The following is a 26,167-nucleotide window of genomic DNA, read 5'->3' as shown; positions in this document are numbered from 1 at the left end:
TTATCACTTATGGCTGCTGGCTGGCTGAGCAAGCCATGTACAGTAAGTTATTGCAAAACTAGCCAGGGTAGTAAAAGGAGGGACAGCACTATTGACAAAACTGAAATCATGGGAACAGTTGGGGTCAGGTATCAGGTAGTCAATCAAAGTAAAGTTAGGATTGGCAGGGTCAGAGTCAGGATAGATTAAAGAACAAACATAGTCAGTGAACAAAACAGCTGATTGACTGTGGCTAATCACAGTCAGACATGGCTCCTATCTCTTCTCCTGCCAATATGAGGCCTTGGTAAGCACAGATAGTGCTCCTTAAGATCACGTTATTGTTGCTTCCATACTCACGTCCTTTCGAGGGTACGTGGCAGGAGCAGCTCTAGGCTCAGCATCCCCTTTGCTCTGGCTCAAGGACCTGTGATGACATGGATTCCTTTGATGCCTCCTCGCGGTCACGTGTCCGGACCCCGTGATCTCACCAGGAATAGCTGCACAGCACAGAGGTCTGATCCTCCTCACCTCCACGCTCAAACTGGGGTTGTGCACAACCCCAAGAGGTGAGTGGCCCTTTGGCCCAAACATATATACACTCACTGGCCACTTTATTAGGTACACCTGTCCAACTGTGTGTTAAGACTTAATTTCTAATCAGCCAATCACATGGCGGCAACTCAGTGCATTTAGGCATGTAGACATGGTCAAGACAATCTCCTGCAGTTCAAACCGAGCATCAGTATGGGGAAGAAAGGTGATTTGAGTGCCTTTGAACGTGGCATGATTGTTGGTGCCAGAAGGGCTGGTCTGAGAATTTCAGAAACTGCTGATCTACTGGGATTTTCACGCACAACCATCTCTAGGGTTTACAGAGAATGGTCTGAAAAAGAAAAAAAATCCAGTGAGCGGCAGTTCTGTGGCCGGAAATGCCATGTTGACGCCAGAGGTCAGAGGAGAATGGGCAGACTGGTTCGAGCTGATAGAAAGGCAACAGTGACTCAAATTGCCACCCGTTACAACCAAGGTAGGCAGAAGAGCATCTCTGAACGCACAGTGCGTCGAACTTTGAGGCAGATGGGCTACAGCAGCAGAAGACCACACTGGGTACCACTCCTCTCAGCTAAGAACAGGAAACTGAGGCTACAATTTGCACAAGCTCATCGAAATTGGACAGTAGAAGATTGGAAAAACGTTGCCTGGTCTGATGAGTCTCGATTTCTGCTGCGACATTCGGATGGTAGGGTCAGAATTTGGCGTAAACAACATGAAAGCATGGATCCATCCTGCCTTGTATCAACGGTTCAGGCTGGTGGTGGTGGTGTCATGGTGTGGGGAATTTTTTCTGGGCACTCTTTGGGCCCCTTGGTACCAATTGAGCATCGTTGCAACGCCACAGCCTACCTGAGTATTGTTGCTGACCATGTCCATCCCTTTATGACCACAATGTACCCAACATCTGATGGCTACTTTCAGCAGGATAATGCGCCATGTCATAAAGCTCGAATCATCTCAGATTGGTTTCTTGAACATGACAATGAGTTTACTGTACTCAAATGGCCTCCTCAGTCACCAGATCTCAATCCAATAGAGCATCTTTGGGATGTGGTGGAACGGGAGATTCGCATCAGGGATGTGCAGCCGACAAATCTGCGCCAACTGTGTGATGCCATCATGTCAATATGGTCCAAAATCTCTGAGGAATGCTTCCAGCACCTTGTTGAATCTCTGCCACGAAGAATTGAGGCAGTTCTGAAGGCAAAAGGGGGTCCAACCCCTTACTAGCATGGTGTACCTAATAAAGTGGCCAGTGAGTGTATATCCCTCTAGACCAGTGATGGTGAACCTTTCTGAGACCGAGTGCCCAAACTGCAACCTAAAACCCAATTATTTATGACAAAGTGCCAACACGTGCCAAATGCCTATCATTGTCCCCTTCTTGCAGAAATATGCCCCATCATGATCTCCTTCATGCAGAAATATGCCCCATCATGATCCCATTCATGCAGAAATATGCCCCATCATGATCCCATTCATGCAGAAATATGCCGCATCATGATCCCATTCATGCAGAAATATTCCCCATCATGATCCCCTTCATGCAGAAATATGCCCCGTCATGATCCCCTTCATGCAGAAATATTCCCCATCATGATCCCCTTCATGCAGAAATATGCCCCATCATGATCCCCTTCATGCACAAATATGCCCCATCATGATCCCCTTCATGCACAAATATGCCCCATCATGATCCCATTCATGCAGAAATATTCCCCATCATGATCACCTTCACGTAGAAAAATGCCCCATCATGATCCCCTTCATGTAGAAATATGCCCCATCGTGATCCTCTTCATGCAGAAATATGCCCCATCATGATCCCCTTCATGCACAAATATGCCCCATCATGATCCCCTTCATGTTGAAATATGCCCCATCATGATCCCCTTCATGTAGAAATATGCCCCATCATGATCCTTTTCATGCAGAAATATGCCCCATCATTGTCCCCTTCATGCACAAATATGCCCCATCATTGTCCCCTTCATGCACAAATATGCCCCATCATGATCTCCTTCTTGTAGTAATTTTAAAAAAGACATCAACAAACTGGAGCAAGTTCAGAAAAGAGCGACCAGAATGGTGACCGGTCTGCAAACCCTGTCTTATGAGGAAAGGTTGCAGGATTTGGGAATGTTTAGCCTGCAAAAGAGAAGACTGAGAGTAGACTTAATAACTGTCTACAAATATCTCAAGGGCTGTCACATTGTAGAAGGATCTTTTTTATTCTCATTTGCACAAGGAAAGACTAGAAGCAATGGGATGAAACTGAATGGGAGGAAACAGAGGCTGTGGGTTGGACCAGATGCCCAGGAGGTCCCTTCCAACTCTATGATTCTATGTAGAAATATGTCCCAAAATGATCCCTTTCATGCTGAAATATGCCCCATCATGATCCCTTCATGCTGAAATATGCCCCATCATGATCCCCTTCATGCAGAAATATGCCCCATCATGATTCCATTCATGAAGATATGTAGAAATTGCCTATTCCACCACCTCCCCATCACCCCATCATTGGCCCTCTCCCCATCACTCCCATCATTGCCTTCACCATCACCCCCATCATTCCCCTCTCCCCATCACTCCCATCATTACCTTCTAATAATAATCATTATTTATAATAATAATAATCTTTATTTATATAGCGCCAACATATTCCGCAGCACTTTACAGTTTAACAGTTTCAAAACACAAGTCATAAGTAACAACGTTAACAATACGTTAACAATATTAAAGCAAAATAAGACGAAATAAGACGACCCTGCTCGTGAGAGCTTACAATCTACCATGAGGTGAGGGAGATACAAAGTACATGTGTGTATTTACTATTGTGCATTTACAATGAAGGTCCAGCCATCTTGAGGGAGTGAGGGATGAATGGAGATAGTGAATGGGCTACACACGCACACTTGCATATAGAATGACTTTGATTAGTGAACGTGATAGGCCGCTCTGAACAAATGTGTTTTGAAGGAGTGCCTAAAACAAAGCAAATTGTGGTTAGTCCTAATTTCTTGGGGTAGAGCATTCCAGAGGATAGGACCAGCACGGGAGAAGTCTTGGAGTTGGGAGTGGGAGGTACGGATTAGTGTAGAGGTTAGTCGAAAGTCGTTTGCAAAGTGCAGCGATCAGCTAGGCCGATAGACAGAAATGAGGGAGGAGATGTAGGGGGGTGCCGCACTGTGGAGAGCTTTGTGGGTGAGAACAAGTACTTTGAATTGGATCCTATAATGAATGGGCAGCCAGTGTAATAACTGACGAAGAGCGAACACGTCCGAGTACCGATTAGCCAGATGGACGACCCTGGCTGCTGCATTAAGTACAGTATGGACTGGAGAAGGGATAGTCGAGTGACGGGGAGGCCAATTAATAGAGCGTTGCAGTAATCCAAGCGGGAGTGGATCAATACTACAGTGAGGGTTTTTGTTGTTTCCATGGTGAGAAAAGGGCGGATTCTAGAGATGTTCTTTAGGTGTGAGCGGCAAGAGCAGGCAAGAGATTGTATATGGGATGTGAAGGCGAGATTGGTGTCAAACATAACACCCAGACAGCGCGGCTGCTGCCGGGGTGTTATTGTGGTACCACCCACGGAGAGGGAAATGTCAGTTTTAGAGAGGTTAGTAGACGGCGGGAGCAGAAGAAGTTCAGTTTTGGAGAGGTTGAGTTTCAGATAGAGAGTGGACAAGATATTTGGAGACTGCGGACAGACAGTCACTGGCGTTCTGTAGTACAGCGGGGGTAAGGTGAATGTCATCCGCTCAGTGCCGACTTTTATTTCCCATTGACTTGCTTTGGGGTCGGGTTTTGGACGAAACTCCGACTTTTTTTTGCCCTAGTCGGACCAGTTTCATCTGAAACAAATTTTGTTTCATGAAACCCGATCCGACCAAAGTCGCTCAACTCTAGTGTGCACAATTCCAGTGTTAACGAATCAGACCCTTTATACAGGAAAGCAAAAGACTTGTGTGATACATTAAGGCCTCTTTCACACATCAGGTTTTCGCCGTCAGGCGCGATCCGGCGCTTTTGACAGAAACCGGATCCGGCGAAATGCAATGCCGGATCCGGTTTCCCCCCATTGACTTGCATTTGCGCCGGATCGCGCCGGATGGCCATGCGTTTCATCCGGTTTTCGCCGGATCCGGCAATGTGTCGCGATCCGGCGTCTGGAAAAAACGGCTACTGTAACGTTTTTTGTCTCCGGCGAAAAAGCCGGACACGCCGGATCCGGCGCATCCGTCTTTTTCACACAATGAAAGCCTATGAGCGCCGCAATGCGCCTGATCCGGCGAAAGCCGGATCCGGTGGCCGGATCCGTTTTTTTTGGTCTGAGCATGCTCAGTAGCTCTGCCCACAAGACATATATAAAAGCAAGACAGTGGGACCCACAGCCACACCCAACATGCCACCCAAGAAAGCAACCAAGCGCAGCAGGAGAAGGCAGGAGACCACTGCAGCACCATCAGCACCACCACCACCCCAAATGGAGCAGCAAATGGAACATGCTGAGGAGGGGAGGACAGCAGCAGATGAGAGACGGTAATTATCAAATCCCCCATTCCTCCAAACTAGGGCTATTGAATATCAAGATATTCATTGGCCCTTTGTTTCTCTTTATTCAACAGCCGCCCAATAGATGCAGCAGCAGCAATGGCAGCAGCTGGAACACCACCCACAGGCATGGAGTGTGGCCACCAGGAAGACAGCACATCATCTTCTGGGAGCCCTCCCTCGCATCGTCAGCGTTTGACGGTAAGTTTTTATTTCCAAAATCCATCATCTCTGTAATATATGTCTATTCATTGCCTTTTATTTCAAAACAGGATTCACAAGATGAAGAGGAGCTCCCAGAAGAAGAAGGAAGGGGTGGACAGACACCTGGAGTGGGCTCACAATTGGTAAGTTTTTTGCATCAAACGCAGAAACACAACATCACACTACACACAACACATAGAAAACAATGTTCTGCAGACCACACACAGCAAACAAATGCCTACATCCAAAGACATAACATTTTTTGTTTTCTTCTCTAGTCTTCCCAATCTGGTGCTCGGCCAAGAGGTCCTCGCAGTGCCTCCCAGGGTCGTCGGCGACAGCAACGCGGCGGTCACCAGCGTGTAAGTATAAATATTTTTGCTTTGTTTTTTTGCACTTTTTATTTCATTTCTTTTGTGGAGGCTAATTATGTTATTTTTGTCTTTTTCTTTAACAGCCTTCACAGTGTGCTCCCGACTCTGACGGTGAGGATGGAGGACTCGATGTGGACCACCTCATCGATCTCGTCAGAGAAAGGGAGCCGCTCTGGAATATGGCTGACCGCCGCCACGCTGACCTTATCGTTACCCGACGACTCTGGGAGGAAATCTGTTCGCTCCTTGTGGGCCGCTGGGAGGACCTCGATGTTCGGGCCCAGATTAAAGAGCGTAAGTATATACAGTACCGGTTGCTTGATGTAAACCAGAGTTTCCCGAACTCCAGTCCTCGTGGTCCCCACGGATCATGTGTTCAGGATTTCTATTTACTATGGAAATCCTGAAAACATGACCCCTGGGGACCATGAGGACTGGAGTTTGTGAAACACTGATGTTGTATACTAACCACTCCTTTCTCGTTTCAGGGAACAGAATTGTGAATCGGTGGCGGTCTGTGAGGGATCGTTTCAAGAAGGAGTTCAATAAAGAGATGCGGGCCCCGAGTGGATCTGGAGGACGCAGGAGCAAGTACAAGTACGCACAAGTCCTGTCGTTCCTCCGGGAAACAATGGTCACTAGAAGGTAAATATTACACAACACATGTGAAAAAAAATGTTAGATGTAACTTTTTTTTTCAGCCAGGGCCATACCATGTCAGTATTTTAATTGTTTTTTTTTCTCTTTATTCCACAGCACGGTGAGCAGCACTCGGGAGCCTGCACGATTGGACCCTTCTGAGGCGATCCCTGAGGAGACCGGCACCGAGGGACACTTCGACCGCCCCGGTACATCTGCACCTTCCCAGCCTTCCCACACATTCGACCCATCTGTCCCATCCACCAGCACAGGAGCATCGTGGCCGCCTACATTACATGAAGCTGCTGGTGAGGAGATCGCTTTCCCTTTACCCCACCCTTCTGCCCCTGCCACCTCTAGTACACCTGCGGGTACTGGGCGGCAGCGGCAGAGGGGTCAGGAAAAGAGTTATGCGCCAGAGTTCTTGCATCTGAATGCATCTTTCCAGAACTGTCTAAAAGTCTTGTCAGAGCAAATCTCCGCAGGCTTTCAGCAGATCAACTCCAGCATTCTGGAGGTGAAGACACTTCTGCAAACCATGCATTCAGAAGCAAGATCTTCGCCAAACCACACCTTTTTCAGGTCTGTTGTGGAGCGCATGGCAACACTATCTCCTACCCAGCAGATGCATGTAATGCATTCGTGCCACGGTGCTCTACAGCAGGTTACCTCCCAACCTCCACCTCCCACCACTGTAGTTCCTCCACCTGCACCCCCTCCAGCCACTTTCCATCCTCCCCCTCCTATTACATCTGCACCCCCTCCAGCCACTTTCCATCCTCCCCCTCCTATTACATCTGCACCCCCTCCAGCCACTTTCCATCCTCCCCCTCCTATTACATCTGCACCCCCTCCAGCCACTTTCCATCCTCCCCCTCCTATTACATACCAGCAACCTCACCAGTACCAGCAACCTTCCCAGTACCAGCAACCTCCCCAGTACCAGACATCTCCCCACTTCCAGCAACCTGCCCCGTACCAAACTCCTTCCCCGTACCAAACTCCTTCCCCGTACCAAACTCCTTCCCCATACAACTTTCCATCAACATCATCTGCTCCTACAGTCCCTGCCCAACCCTCCACTCCACCGCCCACCACCTCTTCTGCCTCCCACATGTCCACCCATTCTGTAGCTTTTTCCACACCATCACCTCTAACTGTTCCTTCCCCACCACGATCCCAGTCCTCTCTCCACACTCCCATTGTCGAAGTGTCCCGCAGCCCCTCCAGCAGTATTTCCACCCCACACTACACCGAGTTATAATGTTTTTTTTGTAATAAAAATGCCCATTTGGTTGGTTTCAAACCTTTATTAAAAAAGTTTTTTTAACTTTAAAAACAGTTTACACAAAAAAAAATATTTTAAATAAAAGTTAAATTATTGTTTACACTGGTTGTCTGTCATTTCTTTCTGCGGCGAAATATGTTTAAAAAAAAGGTTAAATACAGGGTATTTAAAAGGTAAAAAGGTATTCAAAACCAGGTATATAACTGTGGGTAAATTTTAGCTTTTTGCCACAGTTGTGTTCCTGGTTGTGTTTGAAGCAAAGTATTTCACCTGAAAAGTTGTGTTTATTGTTGGTGATTTCCTAACAATGTACACAACTTTTGTTAAAAGGTGAAATACTTTGCATAAAACACAACCAGGTACACACCTGTGGCCTAAAGCTAAAAATAGTAAGACCATGACAAGATAGCCAACTTTGGTTGGCAAAGGTATATACTGTTGGTCCAGAAGGTACACAAGTTTGGTTAGGGCACAAATCTTTCACACTCTGTCATCCTGCCAGTGTACTCTGCCTTGAGGTGACATAAAGTATAGTGCAAAATTGTCCCTCATTACTGAAACCGTCACAGAACTTCTAGTGGTAATATTTCCAATGACAACATCCATCTTCGCCAGTAACTTGCTCTTCTCTCCAACCTGCACTTTCTCCTCTACAACCTGTCAAAGAAGGGCTGTAGGAACATGCTATATATAGTTTTCCAGTAGCCAATCCCATTCGGAAGGCCACAAGGGTCAATTTTAAAAACCGGATCCGGCGTAATCCGTCGAAAAACGGATAGAAAAACGGATGAACCGGATGAGACGGATCCGGTTTTGTCTGTCAAGAACAAGACGGATCCGGCAGAAAACCGGATCCGGCACATCAGGTTTTACAAAACATTTGCCGGATCCGGCATTCCGGCACGACGCCGGATCGCGCCTGACGCCGAAAACCTGATGTGTGAAAGTAGCCTAAGGATTTCGGATAATGAAATATGTACATTTCAGATGGTAATATCATCATTCATTATTAAACCAAAATAGTGGTAAAAAAAATTCTGTCAAAGGATCTTCTTTAGCTAAAAAATTTGTAGAGGTAGCATTAGTAAAAAGGCTGTAAAGCTTGAAGAGCAGTAGATCATTGTTTAATAAGATGAAAAATCAGTTATAAAAATTCCATTTTGAAGGTTTGAAGATTATTTTGGAATATCAGTAACATGTTTGGTCAACCACATACTTAGCAGCCGTAGATGTATATTTGATGCAATCGGACATTGTTCATTCAACCTGCATATTTTAGGTTGTTTTGCTTCCTCTTTCTGGGTTTTATACATGCACAGCTTCTCTCCTACGCTTGCTTAATGAGCTTGTACCTCCTGTTGTGATGTATAAGCTGTGGTTCTTGCTGTAAGGCAGTATATCTAAACATAGTACCACCAAAGCTATAACCATACACTGCGCTTCCTCTTAAAGGGAACCTGACACATCAAAAACAGTGTTTATTTGCAGATATAGGGTTCATATGCAACTAAATAGTGTTTAAATCTGGGGTAACTGGCTAAATGGAGCAGTGGCTACAGAGAGAAAATGAAGTTTTATTCTCCCTGCTTCCGCTCAGTTCTAGTCACAGGGGCGGTGCGGGGAGCAATTACAGTCAGTGATAACTATTCAGTGAGCACTCTGTAATCACTCCTCCGCTCTTGATTGAAAGGCTGTCCTGTATTAGGCTGTTAATCAATAGTAATGTAGAGATCAGTGACTGTTACAGTTCTCTGTGCCGTCCCAATAACTGGAATCAAACAGTGGCAGGAAAAATATAGCTTAATTTTCTCACGGAACCCGCCACTTTAATAACCCGGCAAGACAGGATTTAAATGCTGTTTACTTGCAGATTTCCAATATATCTGCAGTTATATAACATTTCTGGATGACACAGGTTTCCTTTTTTATAAAGAAGACAATGACAGACAGAATAAATTCAAACAATTCAACTTTATTAAATAAAACTGCAGATAAAATGGTATAAAATGTGTAATGGTGAATGTGCCTGTACCAGGCATAATATACATAGTTTACTCAGGTCTCTGCTCATTACACAGAGGCCATAGAAAACCATATAATAACTCACACAATCTTATACCGCAATTTCCACCGTGTAAGGTATACAGTAAAGGTCCCGTTACATTTAGAGATGCACCAGCGATCCCGACAATGATACGACCCGGTCAGGATCGCTGGTGCATCGCTAAATGGTCGCTAGTGAGTTGCCAAACAGGCCGATCTCACCAGTGATGCAGCAGCGGTCAGCGGTCGTTACTTACTTGTCACACGCAGCTCTGCTGACGTCTTCCGCCCGTGTCCATGCGTCGCTCGTCGGCGCCAGCGCAGGAAGCCGGCGATGAGAAAATGGACCATCCCGTTCTCGCGCGATCAGCGATAACCAGCGGGGGGGCCGGTTGGAGGTAAGTGTCACATGTAGCGAGATTGCTAGCGATATCGCTGTTGCGTCACAATATCGGTGACGCTTTAGCGATATCGCTAGCGATCTCGCTATGTGTGAAGGAAACAGACTTAAATCTTTATGTCTCTATCACTGTTCTTTGTATCCAAGGGGGTCAGTCTTTACTCAGTCCTTATCTTGATCAGGGTTTTCTGAAAGGTTTCATCTCTTTCCCACCATTCCCTGAGTCTCAAGATCTCAATCTCTATATAAAAGTTCTTTAGTTCTCAGGTTGTTCTATTTCCGTTAGGTCATGTTCCTGTTAAGTCTCGTAGAGAGTCTCATTGTAGGAAACCCAAACCGCTCTCCAAACTCACTCAGACAGCTATGTGGTTGATTAATAACTCTTGTCTCTCCAACGCTCCCACTGTGATACCCCTTCCACTGTCTATCCCACACAGTCCAGTATAATTCAAAACTATTTCACCTGGCAACACCTCAGGCCAACAGGACAATCAAATGTCACTGTAGTCTTTATTAGCCCACAAAGATCCTCCTAAACTGACAGAATCTGACTGCTCCCTACATAACCCAACAACAGCTTCCCCCTGGCTCTGAGCTCTCTACTATAAGGGTATGTTCACATGATCAGTGATTGTACAGGCTTTGGCACAGGTGAATGTCCATGTGAATTCTGCACCTGCACTCACTTGCGATTTTTAATGCGTTTTTTATGCTGCAAAAATGCATGCATTTAGAGTTTTTGTAAAGGATAGATAAATAGATGTATAGATTTTTGTAAGGTTAATTAGTGCTTTGCATACCTGTATTAACCTAATAAATTATTTAACAAAAAATGGTGTGGGGGTCTCTATTTTTGATAACTAACCCAGGTAAAGCAGACAGGTGTGGTCTTTTTTATCTGGCTGGGAAGGTCCATGGTTATTTTGTCTTTCCCAGCCTAAAAATAAAAGCTTGCAGTCGTCCCCAGATTGGCACACCCACTAGCTGCGCCAATTCCTGCACTTTGCCCTGCTATTCCCAATTGTCCTGGCTCATTGGAAATCGGATTAATAGTTTATGGGGTTCAGGTCAGTTTTGTAATGTCAGCTGGTATCAAGCACAAGGTTTAGTAATGGAGTTGCATCTATCAGACACTCCCATTATTAACTCAGTAATCATAAAAAAACAAACACACAAGAAAAAATAGTTTATTTTAAAAAGACTCCATCACACCTCATTCACTAATTTATTAAAAAACAAAAAAAAGAGATCCGACGTAATCCCGTGAATCAGAAGGATACCAAAAATGTGAACCTGAAAAGCATAAAAAAGTTAAATAAATAAAAAAAAGAGACACTCCCTCATTCATAAATTTATTAAATAAAAATCCCCGTAGCTTCACCATAATCCATTTTGGTTCCCACGAGGTCCAGCAATTCTGTAGAGCATTATGAGCGTCGTTCTGAGAAAATGCAGCAAAAATATGCTGCATCCAAAACGCTACTATTACTGATCCTGTGCACGCAGCCTTATGTATCATTGTTTACCTTTCCTGGGCTATTTTCCACATTACCAGAAGGCTCTGCAGAGGAGAGATTGGACTAATTCCTGTGATGGTCCCTAGACAGTTGAAATCTTTTTTTTTTTTTCTTTCTTTAACAAAACAAAAATTAAGTTAATCAAACTTCATTATAGTCAAGAAAAGATATTTAAAGTGAATCTGTCAGCAAGTTTTTGCTACTTCATGTGAGTGCAGCATGATGTAGGTAAAGAGAAAAAAATTTAAGTAGGGTCATCCACTCATCCCTAGACCTAGAAGGCAACAACTGGTGGGTCTTATTCAAATATTGAACATTACATGCACTGTATGTGCTGTTATCATCTGTGGAAAAGTCAGGTCTAATCCAGGCTTTGTTCATTGTTATCATAGAGCCTTCTTCCATGTATGACGCTGTGTGGATTCCAGCATACGGCTAAACCATTCAACCACTCCCAGTAAAAAGACTGTATGGGTGCTTAAGTCTATATTTATTGAGATGATGTGAACAACTATGGTAGATGATAACAGATGATATAGTGGAGGAGATTGGTGAACGCAATTGTGGATGAGATCGGGTAAAAACTATAAAAAAAACACAGTACAATATATCAGTACTGGCAGATCAACAAAAGCAGTAATACAGGGTGCTATTATAACAGTAGCAGGCATTATTACACAGGTTGAGTAATACAACACACAATGCAGTGAAGAGAGATATCTAAACACCTAAGACTGCAGCATTGCACTAACTGAACAGGGGTGCATCTGTCTAATATGCAGTGCAAGAGCATTACAATGAGCTGGAAAGACATTGCACATACAGTGGGGAAAAAAAGTATTTAGTCAGTCAGCAATAGTGCAAGTTCCACCACTTAAAAAGATGAGAGGCGTCTGTAATTTACATCATAGGTAGACCTCAACTATGGAAGACAAACTGAGAAAAAAAAATCCAGAAAATCACATTGTCTGTTTTTTTTTCATTTTATTTGCATATTATGGTGGAAAATAAGTATTTGGTCAGAAACAAAATTTCATCTCAATACTTTGTGATATATCCTTTGTTGGCAATGACAGAGGTCAAACGTTTTCTGTAAGTCTTCACAAGGTTGCCACACACTGTTGTTGGCCCATTCCTCCATGCAGATCTCCTCTAGAGCAGTGATGTTTTTGGCTTTTCGCTTGGCAACACGGACTTTCAACTCCCTCCAAAGGTTTTCTATAGGGTTGAGATCTGGAGACTGGCTAGGCCACTCCAGGACCTTGAAATGCTTCTTACGAAGCCACTCCTTCGTTGCCCTGGCGGTGTGCTTTGGATCATTGTCATGTTGAAAGACCCAGCCACATTTCATCTGCAATGCCCTTGCTGATGGAAGGAGGTTTGCACTCAAAATCTCACGATACATGGCCCCATTCATTCTTTCATGTACCCGGATCAGTCGTCCTGGCCCCTTTGCAGAGAAACAGCCCCAAAGCATGATGTTTCCACCACCATGCTTTACAGTAGGTATGGTGTTTGATGGATGCAACTCAGTATTCTTTTTCCTCCAAACACGACAAGTTGTGTTTCTACCAAACAGTTCCAGTTTGGTTTCATCAGACCATAGGACATTCTCCCAAAACTCCTCTGGATCATCCAAATGCTCTCTAGCAAACTTCAGACGGGCCCGGACATGTACAGGCTTAAGCAGTGGGACACGTCTGGCACTGCAGGATCTGAGTCCATGGTGGCGTAGTGTGTTACTTATGGTAGGCCTTGTTACATTGGTCCCAGCTCTCTGCAGTTCATTCACTAGGTCCCCCCGCGTGGTTCTGGGATTTTTGCTCACCGTTCTTGTGATCATTCTGACCCCACGGGGTGGGATTTTGCGTGGAGCACCAGATCGAGGGAGATTATCAGTGGTCTTGTATGTCTTCCATTTTCTAATTATTGCTCCCACAGTTGATTTCTTCACTCCAAGCTGGTTGGCTATTGTAGATTCAGTCTTCCCAGCCTGGTGCAGGGCTACAATTTTGTTTCTGGTGTCCTTTGACAGCTCTTTGGTCTTCACCATAGTGGAGTTTGGAGTCAGACTGTTTGAGGGGGTGCACAGGTGTCTTTTTATACTGATAACAAGTTTAAACAGGTGCCATTACTACAGGTAATGAGTGGAGGAAAGAGGAGACTCTTAAAGAAGAAGTTACAGGTCTGTGAGAGCCAGAAATCTTGATTGCTTGTTTCTTACCAAATATTTATTTTCCACCATAATATGCAAATAAAATGAAAAAAAAACAGACAATGTGATTTTCTGGATTTTTTTTTCTCAGTTTGTCTCCCATAGTTGAGGTCTACCTATGATGTAAATTACAGACGCCTCTCATCTTTTTAAGTGGTGGAACTTGCACTATTGCTGACTGACTAAATACTTTTTTTCCCCACTGTATCTCAGGGCTGCATAATGGCTAGCTTACACGGATGCATTTGCAAAAACACATAACTGTATTAAAACCTCACCGAAATCCGCTTGACAGAAGCAGTGATTTTGCAGAGAGAAGGACACATGTGAATAGCTCAGAGATCCGAGAGAAAATGGCTACAAGCTTCCAAGCCCGGGAAACATGAAGGGGCGGTTTTAGACAGAAGAACTTTAAAGGGAAAGGATTCTAAATCCATGTACAGAAAAGAGAAGGGGAACTATGCCATCTAATGGCCATAGCTGGAACAAAACTCCTATCTGTTATGACCCCCCAAGTGGCACTAAAAACCTGTTCATACAAGATGCTAGTGGCAGGGCAGCACAACACCTCCAAGGCATAGAGGGACAGCTGATGCCAGATGTCTAGCTTTGAAACCCAAAAGCAGAAGATCGCAGAGAAATTAGGGAGTATGCTGGTTTTGTTGGCCAGTTATTGCTTGAAAATCTCTCCTTGTCAAAAATACCTGGTTGTCAGTACATGGACTCTGGGAGAGGGTCATGAAATTGGCCTAGGACTTTGACAGTTTATAAAATATATTGAAAAGTTTCTGTACTTCAAAAAATATATACTGTAATAGTCTTTTGTGTGAGATTTCAGTTGTAGTAACTTCTCTATACCAAAAAAAGAACGGCTAATTAACTCCACAAATCTGCACTGTGAAGAATACAGGGAAGTCTAAAGCAAAAGCACAATAGAAAAAGCAATGTCCTACAACAGAGGACAATGGACAAGGGACCACAGTGTCCTCCTACTCTTTTTCAGACTAATCCAAAAATATCCCAATTGCCCCAATGTGTTATTATTCTGTGTATCATACAGCCAAAAAGTGATTTTAGAGGAATTTTTGTTTTCTATACTCTGCATCATGGGTAAGCTTTCTTTAATATTTTTTTATTTCCTTTTGACGTTATAAGGCTGGGTTCAAATAGCGTTAATGGGCTGCGTTTAACGCATCCGTTACACAGCGACATTAACGCTATGTAGCGGATGCGGAACGCACCCATACACAGCTATAGACGAGTGCATCGCTAACACTTGCCATAATCGGCATGCGCTAGTGTTGTGCCGTCATTCTGTGATGGAGCATCGGACGCGGGCTGCAGCGTCTAAGGCTCTATCACTGCTAGCGCAGATGCTTCATCTGCGCTAGCGGGAGGACATAACGCGTTCGCGTTATACCATAGCCTTAACGCAGTCCATCAGCGCTATGCGTTAAACGGACTGCTGTTAACGCTATGTGAACCTGGCCTAAGCAATTTTCAGTGGTAAAATCCTGTAGTTGCAGTTACCTATTGTAAGAGGGGGCCAGGACGGTAGTCATGGCCGAGGACACCAGGGCCTTGGTGTCCCGACCTCCTCTCACAGGAAAATTGTCAGCTCCAACCAGCATACCTTCTTGCGGTACTGGTTCACAGTCAGAGATTCCACAGCTGTGTTGCACAGCTCCTGTACACTCAGTTTCGGTGCATATGGTAGAAAGAACGGACACAGATACCGGTTCAGATGCCAAACAAACGATTTTACTTTTCTCTACATCAGTTACATTACAGTCCACACAGCATTCCTCCTGCACTTTCCCTTTCCTGCTTTCTTTGTCCTCACGCACATTACAGGGTAGTAGCACCCTAGGCGGTACCGCAGCATCACTTCTGTAGGACCTCCAGACATAGGGGATCCCGTTCATCTGTTTCACCCCGGACTCACAAGCCTCAGCCCTATTTAAGATCTGCCACATTGTGAATCTTCTGCGCCCTGCACGACTCTTGGACCACATAATTCTCTCCTTGCCTTGCTGCCGTGGAACACCACAACTCCCGGGGTGCTTGGGTCTCATCCAGGACCCATCTGACTGTGCTCAAATACTTCTCTTCCAAAGAACGTTTTGTAGCTGCTATTTCGTCCTGGGCCTAGAGCCCTTGTGGACACTTCGGGCATCCTCACCTTTCTAACCTATTCCTATCTCCTACACTTTCTTAACCCATAGCAACTCCTTTAATTAACCCTATATGAACTTCCTATCAGCTATACTTAACAAGGCCCACTAGTATAATCCCATCTAGTGGCCCACTACAGAACTACACTTACCCATATCTAGAAACTCTATGCTAATAGTGCCCTCCACTAATGAACCCGAAGGATGCACTAGCTTACCCTAACCTATACATAAATATGCAAAACATTATATAACACAACATATGACAATCTTACAGCATGGTAACACATAGATGATGTGGCAGTACCAATAAAGCAAACAATAGTAATACACTATAAGTGTAGCATTACCAGGAGTAATTACATATATACATTAGCACTTCTTAAAGGGAGGTGACATTAAAGAGGACATTTCACTTCACTTCCCTACACTGTCACGAATCATTAAGGGATTTGTGGCAGCTCTGGTTCTGATGAAATTTAAATGTTGTTTTTTTTTTCCTTTTCTTACAGCAAAAGTTAATCTCAGTCTCTTACTGGCCATTCTTTTAGGCTAGTCAGCTGATGTTGTTTGGTAACCACTCCCATCTCACTTTAAATAGTCACATGAACCATGAGCTGATCTTCAGTTATAGAGTTTCTCTTCTATACTGACCAGCTAGGAGTGTGGAGCTTTCCTGTGATGGTGGTGTTGCCACTGTTGCTGGGTTCTGATTCCTGAAGACGTTTGCTCTACTGATGTGGAGCTTAGCAGTAGAGCTAGAGCTGAATATTTTCCTTGTTGTCTGTCCCCTATTTGTCTCTTCCCCTGTGTGTTACCATCTGCAGTAGTGACGCTAGAGTCCTTGCCGGTCAGTGCACTAGCCAGAGTTAATAGAGGTGACAGTCAGGGATTAGGCACATGGCGGCCACAGGGGGAAGGACCTGCTTAGGGCACTAAGGGAACATAAAAACAGGCACATGTTGGTGCCAGGAGGTGTCCCTTCCTTAACTCCTTACCATTAGGGCCTTCCTTTCCTTTTTCCATCCTGTAGTATTAATATGCTGTGTCGCCGCCGAGCGTGACATTATCATCTCCATTGACATAATTGTTAGGGCTGGCATTACGATGGAGGTAGCCTGAGACCAGATAAAGGTCCCCAGCCTTTATGTTGTAAAACACCCTAACTGTAGCCTATGCATATTTCTACATTGGCAAATATGAGTATGGCAGTATAATGTAATACAAAATATATTATATGATAGTTCCTTTAACAACTTTCAGGAAGGGAGGTAAATAATAATAAGGAAATGATGTAAAAAAGTTCTCTAGAACAATTATTTCAAAACCCAGTGCTTGATCTTACTCACACAATAACACATAACTTGTAGTTTTCTTGAAGTTTAAACAGAAAGATAGACATTCCTGCTGTATGATGCAGTCTTTAAGGATTGTTGATACTGCGAGTTTGGGTTGCTAAACCTATGGTCAGGCTAGGATTTGCGGTTAAGGCTGGGGCCACATGAGCGATGATACATAAGAGAGAATCGTCTCGATTATGTTAATGGCACTGAGATCAACCTCCGGTGTGGAAAAGATGGAGACCTTAATTTCTCCATCTTCTCCATTGACTGAGTCTGTGGATGTTGAACTCTGCTCGGATGACATCTGACTGCACGTGATAAGTAAGATCTGAATGCCAGAGCCACTAGCAATATGCTGTAATTTTTTTCACATGAATTGACAAGAGAAAATAATCGCAGATCTGCCCCATAGCATAACATTTGGCCAGTCCGATAAAACATTGCATATCAATAGGCCCTGTTAGGGATAAAAATGGTTTTATTAGGCATTTTAGGATTTGGGTACTCTTTTTTTACATTGAGATTTTAAAATTAATAAGTCGAAAAAGAAACCTTTGCATGGAAGTAATTGGAAAGGTTAGACTTTTTTGCAGGATTTTAGCTGCAGCTTGCTCATTTTTCCAGTAGGGATATAAAAAACATGAGGCAAGGTGAGGCTATTTTCTGAGACTGCAGCCTTTCCCGTTTGCTGGGTTCACTGTTTTGATTGATGAACTGTGCAATCCACTCGTGTACTTTCCCCATCTGAAATTTGTGTTTTGAATTTCACGTTTTCTCTTCAGCTAATAAAATGGCTAAAAAGCACCTTGGAAACAGTAACAAATCAACATTTTGTATTTGCATTAAAATCTCAAGCATTTAGTAGAGATGTGAAACATATGAACACAGACACCCACAAAAATGACAATTTGACACATAGTTAGAAATCTCAAGAAAAAAGGGCAGCACTACCAAAATAATACAGCAGGTGCAAAACCTATTCAGCAGTGTCCAAACAGCAAAAATGACAAAAGGAAAAAAAATAAAAAATAGGCAGCACTCAAATTAAATGTGAAAACAGTGGATACTTTACTGATCCTCAGATGGCAACGTTTCAACGGTGACCCGTCTTTGTCAAGCCTTGACAAAGACGGGTCACCGTTGAAACGTTGCCATCTGAGGATCAGTAAAGTATCCACTTTTTTCACATTTAATTTGAGTGCTGCCTATTTTTTTTTCCATATATATATATATATATATATATATATATATATATTAGGGTGCCAAGGAAAAATGAACTTTGTAAATTGGTAAGTCTTACCCCTCAAATTTGTTCCTTTTGGCATAAGGATTCATCATGTAAAATATGTTGACATTAAATTTAGATTTACCACTTGCTCAAGGCATGTTAATTATTCCATGTTTCTCATTTTCCACAATATTGTGCACACAATAACCACTCAGTTTGTCATCAAATCTTTAACTGGATGGATATACTATTTCTAATTCAAAAAACATAGAATGGCAGTAAGCATTCTATTGCAGTAAAATATGCATTACACAATTATGTACATTGTACATGAATCAATACTTAGTAGCAGTGTAGCAGTCAGTTCAGTTTTTTATAAAATCAATTAATCTGATCTGTAAACGGCAGAACATACCATACATAACGCGGGATATGCATGACGATAAATACTAAGCAAACATTTAAAACTGCAATATGATCTGCCATTGAGCAACCAGTAAATGATAACCAATCTTAAAGAAAGAAAATTATAAAATATCTATGACCGAAAAGGAAAAAAATTAGGAGGTTAGGCTGGTTTCACATTAGCGTTTTTTAGCGCAGCGCATCGTGTGCGTCCATGCGCATGCGCCAAGCGCCCCTATGTTTAACATGGCGGGCGCATGGTCTAGCGTTTGCACTCGCACGTACTCGTTTTCGTGCTCATGCGTTTTTTTGTAGTGTGTGCTTAGGCGCGCCCGACGCAGCCTTTTGCATTTTTGGGTCCGTCCAACGGCGTAAAAAAACAAAACACATTCGCATGCTAGTGCATGCAATGTGCAAAAATAACACATTACAGTCTATGGGAGCGCAGGCGTGCGCATGGACATGCGCATGCCTGCGTTTGAAATCACATGCGTTTTAAGAGTTAACATGGCTACAAACTGGTTAAAACGCATGCACCTAAAAACGCAAACGCATGCAAAATGCATGATGCGGTTTTTGCATGCGTTTCTATTGCGCAGGAAGCGCAGCGCTAAAAAACACTAATGTGAAACTAGCCTAAGGCCTTCAAAAACTTGCTACTTAATTTTTACCATGCATTTCCTTGGCACCCTAATATATACATACTGTATATGCTCATAACTTTCCGGAATGCTGACAACAGAAATGAAATATTCTTTTTGAATTTTTCAACTTTATTATTTTTAAATTATTTTTTTCCTAGTTTTTGAGCATTGCAAAGTTTGGATTTTTGAATATACTAGCTATGAACCCTTTCTACGCCCGGGTGTGAGCATTTTTATTGGTACATGGTCTCCTATCCTGGTATGTGATGCTCCCCTCCTATCCTGGTATGCATGGTCCCCTCACTCCCCTATCCTGGTATGCATGGACCCCCTCACCCCCCTATCCTGGTATGCATGGTCCCCCTCACCCCCCTATCCTGGTATGCATGGTCCCCTCACCCCCTAATCCTGGTATGCATGGTCTCTTCGCCCCCTTTCCTGGTACGCATGGTCCTCTCACCCCCTTTCCTGGTATGCATGGTCTTCTCACCCCCCTTTCCTGGTATGCATGGTCTTCTCACCCCCCTTTCCTGGTATGTATGGTCCTCCCACCCCCCATCCTGGTATGCATGGTCCCCTCACCACCCTATCCTGGTATGCATGGTCCCCTCACCCCCCAATCCTAGTATTTATGGTCCTCTCACCCCCCATCCTGGTATGCATGGTCCTCTCACCCCCCCATCCTGGTATGCATGGTCCTCTTGCCCCCCTTATCCTTGTATGCATGATCCTCTCATCCCCCTATCCTGGTATGCATGATCCCCTCACCCCCCCATCCTGGTATGCATGGTCCTCTCACCCCCCAATCCTGGTATGTATGGTCCCCTCACCCTACAATCCTGGTATGCATGGTCCTCTCGCCCCCCCTATCCTAGTATGTATGGTCCTCTCACTCCCCTATCCTGGTATTCATTGTACCCCTCATCTCCCAATCCTTGTATGCAAGGCCCCCTCGCCCCCCAATCCTAAGCAAACAACTGTGATCTGTTATTAATAGGCTGGAAACCTTTATGGCAATTGAGCCCTTCCCAGAATATTAATATCAGCTCCCAGCTATTGGCTTTCCCTCAACTGGTTAGGAAAATGAAGGGGGAACCCTTGCCATTAAATAAAAAAAGTTAATACATGATATACACGCATAGAGGGTGCTGACTCAAACTCCCATTAGTGTCACCTGGTGGCGCTGATCACGGGAAGACCTGGCAACAATGATTAGAGCTGCATTCAACACCCAGCACCTGGGAACAGCACTAACTGTACTGGAGAGGGGGGGATTTTTGAAGCTCACCACGCCATGTCATCCAATATTGGAGGCTGAAATCTGTGTGTTGGGTGCCGGTTGTGCTGGTGAAGCTCAGCCAAAGGTTCAGTGAAAGCAAATAGGCGGCACATCCATCCGCAATATTTAAAAATTTAGTTCATGCTTTATTCAAAATTCATTAAAAACATGTAATCCAAAAAATGTAGATAAAAAGCTAACGAGTTTCTGATGTCCAAGCGCCCTTAGTCATTTAGTCATAGGATATGATATCCTATGATTAAGGGCACGTGGACGGCAGAAATGTGTCAGATTTTTATCTATATTTTTTGGATTCCATGTTTTTAATGAATTTTGAATAAAGCATGAACTAACTTTTTATATATAGCGGATGGATGTGCCGCCTATTTGCTTTCACTGAAACTAACTGTACTGCTTTTCCCAGGCGCCAGTACGTGTCACACTGATGTAGCACAATGGATGCCACATGTATGTTACACAAGGACATGTGTTTTTCCAGTACGGGTAATATCAGAACGTGTGAAAGGGGCCATAGGGGGTGTTTTTTCGGCCCCGTCTATAAGTATGAAACTGTCAGCCCCAGCTATTGCAATGTCATGGCTGGATCTATGTGATTTCCAGTATATCAATGTCATTGAGTGCTAAGGAGTTAAAACAAAGAAGTGTTTGTCAAAAACGTTTACATTTTGCAATTAAACTATAAATATATTTCTTTCTTCTAATACCATGTTCAGATGTGGTGGTTTTGCTGAAGATTTTACTGTAAATGTGAATAGGGTTTTCAAAAGCTCATTTGTAAGAAGCTAAATTTAATCAGTGGACTAGATTGCAGCTGATCATGGTCTGTATATTATTTTAATGAACTGCTGTATACTGGTAGTTTTGTAAATTGATTTTAGTGGTCATTTGTAAGTGAAAACTTATTGAGGAACAATAGTCAAAGTAGGAAAATTTATCATAAAACTGAAAAAAGATCTAAGGTGCTCTTTTGTTGGAGTTTTACAAGAGAGCATCAGAGAACTGACATGTACGGAAAAACGTAGTCACTCTTACTACATATTTCAATAGTGAACTTGCGAGGTTAAACAGGTTTTCCAAGGTTTGCTGTGAGCATGATACTAATAAATTGCAGCTGAATCTTTGAGGGATTTTTGTGCACAATCCTACATCTGATCCCTGGAAATGGTAGCACAGCCCAATTAATTTAAATGGTTTATCCAGGGCTATTACATTTTTTCAATAGGGGCTGACAAACTAGCAATTGCTAACTACCTGTCTGTTGTGCCCGACGCTGATCTCTGCGCCATTTCTGGAGCGGCTGAGGGCCGGTCTTATTAGGCTATAGGAAGGGCCTATATACATGGCCCTTCCCAGCCTACTAATATCAGCCTGTAGCAGTCTGCTTAGCCTTTGCTGGTTATTAAAAATAGGGGGGACCTCACGTCATTTTTTTTAGGTCAACCCATTTTTAATAACAGGCAAGCAGACAGCTGAGTGCAGATATTAATATGCTGGGAAGGTGCATGGATAGTGACCCCTTCCAAGCATAATAAGATCAGCTCACAGATTTCTGCTTTCCCTTGGCTGGTTATAAAATTAGAGGGGACTGCACATGTTTTTTTTTAATTATTTATTTCACAATGTTAGCCTAGATCATGTCCTTTCAACCAGCTTTAGGTATCCGGTACAAACCCCAAACTTTACAGTTCAGAATTGCTCATTCCTAGAGAAAAGTCATTGCCTGAACTGTATAGCCTTGACTTATTTCCCTCCTCCCACTGAAAACAATAGCAAACTGGTCCAACAATTATTTTTGAGCTGAAAAGTTACCATAAGGATATGTAGAACCTCATTTAGATGCTGTTGTACCTGCAAAGTTTTGCTTCAGGAAGATGCAAGCTGTATTTTTCCTGAAGCATCGTCTTCTCAGTTGGTTTTAGTGTTGGCTTCTTATCCAGTCATTTTTTGGGTCTTCTATGCATCAACTAGTTGGAGCCACTTGAACAATGGACTGATTTCATCATCTTTTAACTGCTTTGCATCTTTACAAACCTACGACAGTTAAGAAACATTCGAAAGACCAAATACATGAACAGCAAGTAGTTTTTAAATTGCAGTGTATATGTTCATTTTATTTTCACATTTATTGAGCGCTTTTTCTGGCACATATCCTCAGTCATATGAAAGAAAGGAAAGGAGAAAAACGAAATGGTTCTTTGTGATTTTGAATTTTTAAGTTCTATCATCCTTTCTTGAAAAGCAGAGCTAGTATTCATCATTTCTTAAAGAAATCATTACAATCTTTAGTACAGCCGACATGGAGATTCACGTGCAACAATTTTTTTTCTTCAAAGTTTCTGATCTTTTTAATGTCACCACATTATTTTTCATGTTCTCTTCGTGCTCTCTTAGGGACCTGGTGAAGAAAACACATTTAAAAATTTCTTCCATATTGTTTTTTTGATTTAAACATTCAAATTAATTTAAAAAAAATTAGATCCTTCCAACCATCTCATGAGGAGCCCATCGTATCTAGCCAGATAACAAATGCGTATGCCATAACTATTTGAAATACCACTTTAATAAAAATGATTGTACCTGTTAATTATGTCATATTTCAAGTTAGGATGCTGCCCAATAGAAAAAATGTGATATTCTGCGTCGGATGACATCTTTTTAATATGTATTCAATGAGAAGCATTTCTAAGGCAGAATATCTTTTTGACATGAGACTGTACAGAGGCACCTGGCAGACATACATGACTGTGCTACGCTTGCACCCTGACAGGTTGGTGTGAGCGTGGAGGGTGTGGCCCCACTGTGCCACAAACCAGACTACCCTGGAAGGGGTGTGGCTAAGCAGCCACCTTGGTGTTCACTGGAGCCTCTGATGGTGAGGTCAGGCTTGTTTCGCAGGTAACTGCCAGGTGCCACTCCAGGGTATTGTCTGGCTGTGGCTGCTGATCCCACTGAGGAATGGAATGCTAGGACAGGAGCAGAAAACGGGCTTGACTGACAGACGCTGCTGAGACACTGGCAGGTGGGCACTGCTGAGACACTGGCAGGCGGGCACGGCTGAGACACTGGCAGGCGGGCACATCTGAGACACTGGCAGGCGAGCATGGCTGAGACACTGGCAGGACAGGTGGGCATGGCTGGTACTCTAGCAGGACAGGTACTGACTTGGTAGGGACAGGAACACGGACAGGTATGGGAGGTATATGGGAACAGGTAGGGACCTGTTCAGACTGGTGGAGCTGGAAGGACAAAGACCTGCATGGTGTGGAACAAGAGCAGTGTATTACCGCAAGATTGTGGAGCAGAGAGCAGAACAGAGTCACCGATTGCAGTGCAGCGAGCTGAACCACAAGGAGCGGAGCAAGGCAGAACCGCAAGGAGCGGAGCAAGGCAGAACCACAGGTGTACAGAGCGAGGCAGAACCGCAAGGAGCGGAGCAAGGCAAAACTGCAAGGAGTGGAGTGAGGCCAAATCGCAGGTATGCAGAGCGAGGCAGAACCGCAAGGAGCGGAGCAAGGCAGGGAAACGAGGATACTCACAGCAGGGAAAGGAAGCCACAGACAAGGAGACAAACAGACATAGGTTAGAACTGAATTCAGACAAGGTTAGGTACAGGAACAGGATAAGATACAGGAATAGGACACAGTACCGACAAGGACAGACACGGGAACAGATACTGGACAAGGACACAGGCCTGAGTATGCAGCCCTCAGGGAGGCGGAAACATTGGACACAAAGTGAAAGCTAACAGGTCTGGGAATGCATTGCTCAGGCATCCTCCTATGGGCAAGGATGCCTTAAGTACCTGAGGCCTCTTGACAATTGGCTGGGGACACCTTAGGAAGGTGCGCACTGACTCAATAAGAGCCAGGGAGTGCCGGCACTGCCAGGAAGTATGCAGAGAGCAGGCAGGAGACAAGAGGCACCCATCATAGAGCCGGCAGAAGACAGAACTCACAGCATGGTCCAGAGTAGTGAGTAAGTTGGTGTGTAAGGCAGGTGGTGGATGGGAGGCCATGCAGTGATGCCGGCAGGGTTGTTACAGACTGCTAATGTTGTGGTACGAAGTCTGCTATGCCATGTAAAGAGGGCCTTAAGCTGAAAAGCCCATGCATGGCTAAAAAAATTCAAACTTGAGGTTTTTACTACAATTACATCCAGTGTAGAGAACTCACTTGGACATGTCCTATCCAGCAATTAGTAGAATTTCAGCAGTGACTGTTGGCAAAATAGGGCCATATAAAGTCACAATGTCACTGGCCAATTTCAGGGCAGTAGTGACTTGTTATCAACTCTGGAATATTTAAGTCATTTCTCACTTGTTTACTGAATGAGGAGCAAAGAGGGGGACAGAGCCAATGGCGTAACAACTGCAGTCGCAGCAGTCACGACCGGGCTCAGTGGTTCAGGGTCCCGCCGATGCCAGAAAAAGTTAAAACTGGATGTGCACCCTCGGAAGCATGGACAGTTGAAGTATATTGCAGAACTTAGGTCTGCGTGCCACAATACATGCTGCTGACCAATCAGAAGCCAGCACCTGACGTCAGCGTGCACGTGACGGTGCGCATGTCTGTGACGTCACACTCTCCTGTCGCACTCCAAATTGAGCTGCTGGCTTTACAAGAGGATGCACACTGCGTGACAGTGAAGGAATGGTGAATATTTAAAAAATAAAAAATAAAAATCAGTGGCCATACTGCTATTGATGACTAAGAGGTGCATTACACTACTATGGATGACTATGGTGGTGCACTATACTTTATAGGATGACTATTGGGGTGCATTATACTATTATGGATGACTTTGGGGTGCATTATACTTGGGATATATATATCAAGATGGAGGACACATATAAATATATATACAGTATATATATATATATATATATATATATATATATGTATATCTAATATATAAAGCTCAAGTGTGTGTATGTGTGTATGTATGTATGTATGTATGTATGTCCAGGATTGGCATCCGCACCGTCGCAGCTACAGCCACAAAATTTGGCACAGTCACATGTCTGGACCCCGAGAGTGTCCTAGGCTATGTTGTGAGGCGAAATTTTAACCCCGCGCATTCCAATTCACCAAACAATTTTGCCCCTATCTACATAATGGGGGTAAAAGTGTGTGTTCATCAAGCCCCGCCCTTCATTATGTTGTCACAATTGTTGCCATGGCGACGCTGATTCATCATAGGTTGCAATGGTGACGGTTATGTCATAACGGTTGCCATGGTGATGATGATGTCATAATGGGTATATGGGCACGGGACTATGGGATGGAGGATGTGTGAT

At 43.8% G+C, this 26,167-nt stretch overlaps 1 protein-coding gene and 1 long non-coding RNA gene across 4 annotated transcripts in view; one reads left to right on the top strand and one right to left on the bottom strand.

Moving 5' to 3' along the window:
- Positions 1-26,167, top strand: part of LOC141063207 (uncharacterized) — a 119,757-nt gene that overhangs the window by 35,356 nt on the left and 58,234 nt on the right. The window lies entirely within an intron of this gene.
- The window catches only part of LOC141063204 (EF-hand calcium-binding domain-containing protein 4B-like), a 151,193-nt gene continuing 147,489 nt past the window's right edge, over positions 22,464-26,167 (bottom strand). For 2 of the 3 annotated variants that reach the window (XR_012224840.1, XR_012224841.1), the window contains exons 16-17: positions 22,899-23,266; positions 22,464-22,573 (exon numbers count right to left, since the gene is read on the bottom strand). Coding sequence is in view for 1 of the 3 variants with exons in the window: in XM_073557266.1 (XP_073413367.1) it covers positions 23,176-23,266 (91 nt within the window). In the remaining 2 variants the exon portion in view is untranslated. Of the gene's footprint in view, positions 23,267-26,167 lie in introns of all 3 variants that reach the window. The other variant, XM_073557266.1, reaches the window with a different exon arrangement.

The sequence above is a fragment of the Dendrobates tinctorius genome, unplaced genomic scaffold (genome assembly GCF_039654945.1).
Source record: "Dendrobates tinctorius isolate UK_male_01 unplaced genomic scaffold, ASM3965494v1 ptg000246l, whole genome shotgun sequence".
NCBI lineage: Eukaryota > Metazoa > Chordata > Amphibia > Anura > Dendrobatidae > Dendrobates > Dendrobates tinctorius.
The sequence above is the reverse complement of the archived record's forward strand: the minus strand, read 5'-3'. Positions and strand labels throughout refer to the sequence as shown.